Source organism: Centroberyx gerrardi, chromosome 14 (genome assembly GCF_048128805.1).
Source record: "Centroberyx gerrardi isolate f3 chromosome 14, fCenGer3.hap1.cur.20231027, whole genome shotgun sequence".
NCBI lineage: Eukaryota > Metazoa > Chordata > Actinopteri > Beryciformes > Berycidae > Centroberyx > Centroberyx gerrardi.
The window spans coordinates 11,404,565-11,414,815 of record NC_136010.1 but is presented as its reverse complement, the minus strand read 5'-3'; the positions used below and the strand labels follow the sequence as shown (position 1 = coordinate 11,414,815).

At 41.3% G+C, this 10,251-nt stretch overlaps 2 protein-coding genes across 2 annotated transcripts; one reads left to right on the top strand and one right to left on the bottom strand.

Moving 5' to 3' along the window:
- Positions 1-722: 722 nt before the first annotated feature.
- Positions 723-5,715, top strand: c1galt1la (core 1 synthase, glycoprotein-N-acetylgalactosamine 3-beta-galactosyltransferase 1, like a). The gene is made up of 4 exons (XM_071903275.2): positions 723-901; positions 1,862-2,131; positions 2,518-3,182; positions 4,715-5,715. The coding sequence occupies exons 2-4, from the start codon at positions 1,909-1,911 to the stop codon at positions 5,060-5,062; spliced, it is 1,236 nt and encodes a 411-aa protein (XP_071759376.2). The 5' UTR covers positions 723-901; positions 1,862-1,908; the 3' UTR covers positions 5,063-5,715.
- A 214-nt stretch (positions 5,716-5,929) lies between these two features.
- Positions 5,930-8,252, bottom strand: tac3a (tachykinin precursor 3a). The gene is made up of 7 exons (XM_071903278.2): positions 8,169-8,252; positions 7,656-7,771; positions 7,462-7,558; positions 7,148-7,177; positions 6,990-7,043; positions 6,798-6,864; positions 5,930-6,447 (listed from the first exon to the last, which is right to left on the bottom strand). Exons 2-7 carry the CDS (start codon positions 7,755-7,757, stop codon positions 6,429-6,431), a joined length of 369 nt encoding a protein of 122 aa, XP_071759379.1. The 5' UTR covers positions 7,758-7,771; positions 8,169-8,252; the 3' UTR covers positions 5,930-6,428.
- Between the last annotated feature and the right edge of the window lie 1,999 nt (positions 8,253-10,251).

Genomic DNA, 10,251 nt, shown 5'->3' with positions numbered 1-10,251 from the left:
GCAGGCACAGCAGGGAATAAGTAGTCAGCTTGATTGATGGACACACCTCCCCACGTGCGGAATGCAGGTCCAACCTATATGCCCAACACACACCGACAGAGAGAGAGAGAGAGAGAGGAGGAGAGGTGCCAGGCGGCTGCCATGACAGTCCCCATACTCCCATATGTTTATTGTTGTTGTTGATTTAGTATTGAATTGTTTAACTGTCCACACTGTAGGCAACAGGAGATAATTCTTGCCATTCTTATACACTCTCCGATTAGAATAATTTCAAGAGAATTTAATTACAGAGAAATTCAACTATTCCTCATTTTGCTGGGGGCCTCCTAGAGCCCCCTCATGGACCCCTGGGGGCCCCCGGACCCCACTTTGACAACCACTGGGGTAAGGGCTGGAAATGAAAACTCTTGTTTCTTTACTGTTTACTTTGATTTGTTCATATCTCTGCTTTGTTATGTAAAGGAAATTATTATCAGATTCAGGCAAATATTGACATCATAAATCATTATCATAAATGTCTCATGTAAATGATGTGAACAGTTAGTTGGTTCTGATGCATTTCAGAACGTGAAAGGCAGCTTCCTCGATACGTCACCGAAAGCCAGCCAATGAGAGGCCGCTGTTTCAGAGCTTAGCCCGTGATGCTGAAGAATGCAAATTTACAGTAGCATTCCTCCTACTAATCATGTCTTCTCCTGTTTCGCGCAGCACAATAGCGGCGACTTCAGCAATATATCGACTGAATGTAGCCAATATGTGACGATATAACAGGTGTAAGCTCATGCCGTCTGTCCTAATGGATAGGCTAAATACCATCAAGCAGGATTTTAAAAGCATTATAGCTTTCGGTGCCTAAGGAGTAGCATATCGTGCTCACAAATGACTGACCCCCCCAGCAAAGGTAAATAACACATTTCCAGACACATCTCTAAAACAATTATTTTTGTTGACTTTAAAGATACACACATCTGCGCCAAATGAAAGCTGGATAATAGGCTATCAGATTTGTAGACATGGAGCTGCGAATTTCCGTTATATGCACATGGCCTTATTTCGCTCTGCTGACATAGAATATCAGCAATATCATGTCTTGTAGGCGATACAAATGTAATACCTCGATTAGGGCTAAGGGAATGTATTTTTATTTATCGTAGGGTAATAAAGGGTGAAACAAGGGGAGCACATTGGTCAGCCAGTGTTTAAACAGGCTTGCCAGCAAGTCTATGCCATGTTAATCATTACCATCTGGCTCAGATATGGGGTCCTTAACCTCAAATATGTGGCCGCGCATAGACTAAACCTAGTGAACATTTTGGCAGTGTCACTGTCCACAAGTGACTTCGCTGAACTCATGACCACATACTAAAATGACTGTTATAATACCAATTGTATTAGAATACCAATATGTCCAAATACTGAAAAGGAGGAAGGGGAGTCATGCTCAAAATGTAGTATAGTTCTGAAACAGTTTATCCAATATGGTTGAAAATGTCTTAAATTTAAAGCTGACAGTGCGCACTTAAGCCTCATAGTCATTGCAACTTTTGATTTTATACAAAACATCAAAATTTGTCCCGTCCAAATTCCTTTAGAGCTTACTGTATTACCAGATTTGTGGAAAATTATTCAAGGTCCTTCGAAGGTCCTAACAATAATAATCTACACACAAATTCAGAGCATGTTTGGCCATTTATGCTTACATAAACAGACATAATTCAGTGTGCGACTATCAGTCTCATCGGTCCAAAATCTAGCATTAGGCCTACTTACACTTGTACTTAATGGTACAGAAGCAAAGTTAATATGATGATGAGTTGGAGAGGGAACTAGACCTGTTGAGCCTGATGTGCTGTGGTTCCAGGTAGACATGCTACAACCTGCACATCAAGGAGCTAAGACAGAGTCACCATGAAGGGCACCAGCTCCAGATGGGCCTTCTCCCTGGGATTCCTGGTGGGGGCCTGCAGCATCTACTTCTTCCTGCACCAGGTGTGGTTCGAGAGGAGCTACCCGGTGCTGTCAGAGGCCCAGGAAAAAGCTGCAGCAGTGGGGGAGAGACCAAGCAGTGAGAACACCAGCTGGAGGAAGGAGGGAGCTGCTCTCATCAACCTGCTCCACCCTCACCATACAGGTGCTTTATATTGCCCCCTTCACACAGATGAGATCACTTAGTATGTGTAGGGTGACAAGTGTGTTGCGGGACATATTGGCACTGCAAGTGAACTCAAATGTCTCGGTAGTTTTTTCAGTAATCATAGGACTCCATGCATATTCAGTAATGCAAAAGGCAATCATTATTTCTAACATTACAGGTTTGGATTTCCTATCAAAGTTGTCCAAATTTTAAGAGAACTATTTCTGGAATAAGAACATGTATAAATGTCCCTCATCCATCATAGCTGAATTTTGCAAAATGTGCTATTGTTAAAGATACAGTTTAATTAACTGAGTGACTGACTGACTAACTGACTGACTGACACATTGTTCTGTGTTGTACTAATTGCTGTGTCCCTCTAGGTGAGGACAGCCGAGTGGCAGACGAGTTGTACCAGAAGGTCCGTGTTCTCTGCTGGGTGATGACAGGGCCTTATAACCTGCAGAGCAGGGCCCGCCATGTCAGGGCCACCTGGAGTCGACACTGCAACGTGGTCGTATTCATGAGCTCCATGGAGGACCCAGACTTCCCCACCGTGGGCCTGGGCACAAAGGAGGGACGCGACCAGCTCTACTGGAAGACCATCCGCGCCTTCCACTATGTCTACGAGCACCACGCCCAGGAAGCAGACTGGTTCCTGAAGGCGGACGATGACACCTTTGTGGTGGTGGACAACCTGCGCTGGATTCTATCCAACCACACCCCCGAAGAGCCCATCTACTTTGGCAAGCGCTTCAAGCCTTACGCCAAGCAAGGCTACATGAGCGGAGGGGCAGGCTATGTGCTGAGTAAAGAGGCCCTCAGGAGATTCGTGGAAGGTTTTCGGACCAAGGTGTGCACGCACACCACCCCTGTAGAGGACCTGGCGCTGGGGCAGTGTCTGGAGAAAATGGGTGTCCTGGCTGGGGACTCTAGAGACACTTTGCAGAGGGAAACCTTTCACCCGTTTGTGCCAGAGCACCACCTAACTGGAAAGTTCTCCAAGAGTTTCTGGTACTGGAGCTATTGTTACTACCCAATTGTTGAGGCAAGTCCCTGAAAGTCTCTATTTTATCCTTGAGCCAGACGCAGTGTACAGTGCTGTGAAATTGCATAAGTTGATAAACAGCTGTGAAATTAAGCAAATTTGCTTCATACTTGTACTCACATTTCAGCACCTAAAATATGGCCCCATTACTGCTTAAAGTGTTTTAGAGAGTTCCTTGGTTAGACAGACCTCCTTTCTTCTAAGTTTTGCTCCTGTGAGTGGATTAGCCCTCATTAGAAAGGGGCAAGTCAGGTTAGGAAGGCATACTGTGAGAGGGTGAACCTGTTTGTCGAAAAGCCTTTAATATCATTAGTGTACATCTGCACGTAAAGTGAGAGAATTATCCCTTCTTTTATTTTGAAAGGTAGGTACTTTTTATCATAACTGAGAATGAGTACAAAATGTATACAATAAATATTTTGCTTTTGATGAATAAAACATAATGTAGGTGTTGTTATAAAGGATACATCAGAGGGAAAATGATGAAAATTAATGAATATTTAATTATCTGGCCCATTGAGAATTCCCTGCATGACCTTTGCATAGAAAGAGTGAATAGAAATAGAAATGAGTTTGATGTTTAAGTGGATGATTGCAGCAGAGACAATGTCCTGTCAACAAAAGGAAAATTGGTCAATTTGTTACTGATGATGCAGCTAATTCATTGTGCTTTACAATTGAAATGAGACAGGTCCATTATTGATTCTGTCAGACAGTGACTGCCAGTGTATATGGCAATAGGCCTGGTGTAAACAAGCCACTTTGCCCTGGGTCTTTGTATAGGAAACAAGAAAACAAAGGTATCTTTAATAATAAGGTAATTATGTTTTTTTTATCAGACTGTACAAATGGAAAATTAGGTTTTCAGAGCCGTCAGCGCATGTAGATACTGTATATAAAAAGCTAACATACAAACAAAGGTGCTACATGTAGCATTTTTATACATTTATATATCATTGTCAAATTAAGTGTCATACCTTGGTATAATAACCATAAATAAGTGAGACCATGGCCAAGACAATTGGCAAGTGGCCAGTGGTTTAAAATTAATACCGCATTTCCCAGAAAACCTGTTGCTTCCTGTTGCAAACAGGATATGGCAACTTGTTCCCCCTTCCCCTCCCTGGTGTCACACTGCATGCATTTGTTTTCTCTATAACATCAAACATGGTAAATATGGTAATATATAATATTTTTCCATCGGCTTTTCACTCGTTCCACCGACTATGAAAAAATCTTAAAGCTTTAGCTCCATTTGCACTGGAACAACAGCGCCTTCTTCCTTTTTTGTGCCATAAAACAAAATCCCTTTGTGCTGTAAATCCCATGAAATCTGACCTGGTAAAATAAACTGATTCTTGGCAGCGGTCTTGTTCGCTTACGGTAATTATACAAATGTCTCCAAATGAATGTGGTAATGATTTAATGATGGTAAAATGATACATGTAGCATCTTTGTGGTGTGCTGTAAAACAGCTGTAATATGTGTGTTGAACTTTTTATAACCTGTGTGTGTGTGTGTTACTTCCTCAGGGTCCACAGTGCTGCTCTGACCTGGCAGTATCCTTCCACTATGTGGAAGCAGAGCTGATGTACACACTGGAGTACTACACCTACCACCTGCGAGCCTACGGCTACAGAGCGCGCTACCGGCCCTCAGCACCCCAGGGTGTGGGCCTCGGCCCGCTCTCACAGACCATGACAGCCCAACTTAAAGGAGTGGAGGAGGAGACGGGCAGAGGGAGTCACACAACCCCAGCCCTCCCTGTCAGTGGGAATCAAGCCAAAGTGGAGACAGACACAAGCAAAGAGGAAAAAGACAATATAAACTCAATCTCCTCTGAAAACAGGACTGCAGTCACACAGGACAGGCAACACTGATTCTAACTGTGCTTGAAAGCATTTTAACTGAGATTTGTCTGATTTAACCTATATAAGAAGCACTTGTGGCCATTTTCACCCTGTGAATGGGTGAGCGAGGCTGTGGTAGAAAGCTCAGTGACATTGAAGTGTATTGCACAGAATGTTGCATCACTGTTTTCTTCTGACATGGCTTCCTTGATCTATTCAAAAACATTTCCAGCCACTATAGCACTGTAAATGTGTGGCTAGTTAAAACTTAAATATGATACAGCAGCTCCTGTTGGCTTGGCTGTCTTTAGCCAAGGGAAATACTTGGTTTAGCTTAATTGCTTTTGACACATCAGAAGTATTGTGAATTAACACTATCACAGATGTGTGTTTGGTTTGAGGCTGGAAGGGGTTCATTACAATAATAGAATATTATTCTGATCTACTACATAAGTAGTATGTGATCTGAACCGATAATATCAGTAATATGAAAAGGTTTTATCATCCCTGATTCTGACTTTCTCTTGAAATGGGTAACAGCAACAAACGGCAGTGCCTTTGTCATCACTTTAAAGTATTTGAAATATTTAGCCAGTGTTGTTTTTCTGGTTGTTAGATTTTTATTCTTTTAATTTCATTTTGGCTTTTTGTAGCAGCATGCAAAATGACTGATGAATTGCTTGAGCCTTTTTCTGGACCCTCGTTTTTCTGTATGAATACTTCACAGTTCAATGGTTACTGCAGATTTCAAACCCACAGCCAACAGTGAAATGTTGTTTTTCAGTATCACAAACAAAAACTGTTTTGTATAAAATTGAATTTTCATTACCTTTGAGTGATATGAGATGCTCTGATACAGAGGAGCATCTTTGAAACCCCTGTGTGTATAATAGCTGCACTGTGCTTCTGTTCTACAAATTGGGTGTCAGCCAACACAAACAGTATTCTTGATGAACACACAATTATGCATAACTGCAATGAATCCCTCTTGTCATGTCATTTTATATTACCCAGCAGAAAACATTGTAGTGGATGTGATTAAACAGCAATATCTGCAATGGAGCTGAGCTTTGAGGATCACCCAGTCTGTATAAACAGCTGCAGCAATAATCCAACAAAATGTTAAATTAATAAATTATTTACAAAAATTATGTTTATTTGGAACTTTGGAGAAAAGAATACTATGGTAAAGAAATAGATTGTATCAGCTGTTAGTGTTAATTATGTTAGTCCAGATAAAACATACAAACTGTATAGTTTATAGTAGCTGTCATGAGCCATCTGGCAGGTGTTTGTATCAGGCCTGTTTTGCTGTTTCCATAAGTTGCTTGTTTTTGTATTCTCTGTGATCTTCTGTCATCTTAGCCAGATGAGAGCGTTGGTTCAGTATGAATGTCTATAGCCCCCGACGAAACCTGGAACAAAACACAATTATACAGTAATATAATCAGTATTCCTATACTTGTGCTTTTTAAATGTGTAAAATCGTACTTAAATCCAGTGTAAAAAAAAGGATAAGTAGATATATTTGCCTATTAGAAATACATATTTGTGGATGACACGGCATACAGAGGGAATACCACAGGTGTACTCTTGTGGATCAGCAGTGTGATTGAACACTTTAAACCTTGAATTATAGACATGTTCAAAAGCCCAGCTATTCTATAGGTTTTACCCATTAGCCAGGCTGAGTGTTAACCACTTTGCAAAGTGGTGGACAGTGGGTGATGTTCCATCTGCTGGGTGAAAGAAAAGAGGCACTCACCTCAGTCTACACTTGTTGAGGAAAATGCCTTTCCTCTCCGGGTAATCTCTCCTCCAGGGACCATTATCTGTGAGAGGACACATCAAAAGGTTGTGCCATAAAGATCCATAGTCCATATGGGGAACAGGGCGCATAGTCTGAATAGCATTCACAAGTGTCAAATAGCCACAACAAACAACAAGCCACACTCACCAGGCTCTGAGTTTCTCCTTCCCATAAGACCAACAAAAATGTCATGCATCTCCCCTGATAAGAGGAATGAGAGTGTCAGTAAATATTGTGATTTCCTTTGATTTTATAGACTATTACTAAGAAAAAGTCATATCATTAGAAAATTATAAATGTCTTACTTTTTTGTGGTAATTGTACAGCATTTGCATCTGATAAGAAAAAGAGAAACATATGATCACCTGCTTAACCTAAAGCTATTCAAATCAATTGCCACGTTCCGTTTATTTTGGTGTATTCAGCTTCTGCTCCTGTCTTGAACTTAATTGCATTTTAAAGTAAAATTCCTGGATTAAATTGAATTAGGATTAACCAATTTAATCTACCAAATCGAACATTTTTTTTTTTTAACAGAAAAATATAGTCAGTGGTCTACATTCCGTTCAATCAGTCCGCTCGTCATCACATGCAAGGAGGCTGCGGACAGCGGACTCACCGGCACTTCTTCTGCCCATCAGACCCACAAAGCTGTCATAATCCAAATCGCTATACCGCTTCAGAATGTTCCGCTTGAGGTTACCGAAACCTATGGTCTGTTGGAGTGATGAGAAGCAAATAAGTCACAGTTTCTATTTTCAAAAGACAAAAAAGATAGGCTATCATACTGCTTTTACGCGCCGGGTAACATACATCTGAAGTTGATCTGCGCGAGCCGGGCTCCTCGCATCTGGACTGGCTGTATCGGAGTTTCATGACGAGAAACAGAGTCACCAGCAGCAAACCTCTTCTCATCTTCTTTGCACCACCTGTGCAAAAATGTTTATCGTGTTTAGTTTCCTTATGGGCAAAGGGCTTCGATGCATTTGCTGAAAATTGCCCTTTCACTAAGGACCCTACTGCACCTGTTGCGCATAAGCTGCTGTGCGCTTGGTGCGTAAAAGCGCACGGAAAGGTTTGCAGAGTTGTGAGGCTTAGTGAGGCTTTTTTTTTTATTGTAATCTAGGAATTCTTTTTTTTTTCTCTCACAGGCAAGCATTCATCAATTTTAAAGATTAAAATATTATTGTTTTCACACAGCGCGTGTTGCCTCTCCAGATAGTCAATGTAAGTACTATATCCATTTCTTGAGAAAGGCATGGCAACAGCTGATAGAAATAAAATTGTAAACATTTCGTTTTAAGCATTTTAAAAATCCATTTTTACCTGTTTTCTGTAGAGCTGATAATTTGGTGGAAAAGGCAACGTCGTGCGCCCTGGTGCGGAGTGGAGAGGGGACGGATAGATCCTGCAGTGAGATCCGGTGAGGACAAAGTGAGGCGTCCACCCTTTGGGTTATTAAATAATAGCCGGCTACCTGCGTAACTCCAATCAGCAACTGAAGCGTAGGTGGGGTATCAGGTCTTATATCACGTTTTGCTGAAGGCCTCTTTTATATAGCCTACTCGTATTGATGACCAGTGTGATGCTAATAGCTCCTGCCCTCTATTCCCAAAAAAGAACACCGTGATCTTGCCTACGTCAGAGTCCGTGTAAATTCGTGGACATTTTCACAAGCCAATCCATGGAGCTTTTAAACTTTTCCTGAGTATGCTTTCAAACGGCACAATAGGCTTTGACTAGACTGAGATGCTAAATCAATAGAAACAAATACCTAAATTCAAATACCTTCATCAACATAATTGATCTTTTGCTGATCGTATCGTTTGATGAGTCAAAACCTGAACTAGTCTGCTCTTAGTACAGCAGTCTCAATTGTCCATCTCCTTGCCAACAGCGAAAAAGGGTCACATGCTCCTCAAGGTGCCTTTCCACTCCATTGACCAACTGGCATGGCCATTGTCAAGATGCTAATCTGTTTAGGAAGTAATTATATAGATAGCAGCTGCCTCTGCATGTCACCATAGATGATGTATGATTCTGGATGCATCATTGAACTGTGTGTTTGCAGTTGATTGCCGAAGACCCATCCACACAGAAAATAAACACTTCTATCCACCTGCCTTGCATGCTGTCTGGAGAACAGTGATTGAGGCTTAAATTAGTTGACACCGGTGATTGATTTCTACCGTGCTACGACTTCCAATTAATTCAGATGAACATTATAAATGTTCGACACAATTTATTATAGGTACAGTGTGTGTTTTAATACATTTTTAACTGAAACATCAGTATATTTTTGCCAAATGACCCAAGCATGGAATAGATGTCATGACTGAGACTACGCAGAAATACAGCCACTGCAAATAAGACTTAGCCTATCTAAATACGCTAATTCTCCTAGAGACCAAGTTGTCATGAACAGACTTCAGATATCCGGAATTGTTTGGACAGACAAATCCTCATATAAGTATTGACACAATGATTGACACGGGATCTCAGTTACTTTCAAAGGGTCTTTGAAATTGTTTTCTTGGGTGCTAAATTTTCCTAAACGGCTCTGACAGGCGTGGAGACCAAATGTCTATCTTGCAGCTTGTCTTAGGCACAGATTGTGTGACCCCCTTCATACATTTAGCTCCAAGCACCACTTAAATATTTAATTATAGATTGGCTCTGGCATAGGAATAGAAATATATTTTTCTATAACAGCAATTGTAGGCAAATAAATGCTCTCTACCCCTGTGCTACATGTGCAGGGTCACAGCAAAAAAACAAAAAACAAATTCTTAACACTATTGTGCAGGGAAAGCAATACTAGTTGATCTTGAAAGCAGTGCTATGCACTGAATTGCCGCATATTGATCTTAACATGCTGGAATGGACAAAACATCCAACAACTGATCTGAATTGTTGATTTTCGTATTATGAATCATAAAAAACCTGTTACCTACCATATCATACTTCTACAATGAAGCTACATCAGTAGCTGAAAGCAACTGAAATCACATGCTCATACCAAACCTATAATTTATCTTGCAATTACCCAAGCGATTACACTTCTATTGGTGTTTGTGGACACATTTCAGAATGCAAAAGAACATGAATATTTCAGTGATGCAAAGTTTGAGATCATAGCTGTAAAGCAGGCGAGGGGGAACAGATATCAGTGGCTGTATAGCCTCAGGAGATGGAGGCCTGACAGGTGAGGGTTTGAGTCCAACAACAAAGGGCCGGGCAGAAATCCAAATAGTGCATTTCACAAAAGGTTAACACTGCCATGTTTTAGTAATGACATCCCATTTCCATATTTGTCTAGTTCCTGTATGTAGTAGCTGGGGGTGGGGGGAGGAGGGTTGCAGCGGTGCAGGGGTCCGGGTGGGAGATCTGACAGAAGTGGGGAAGTCAT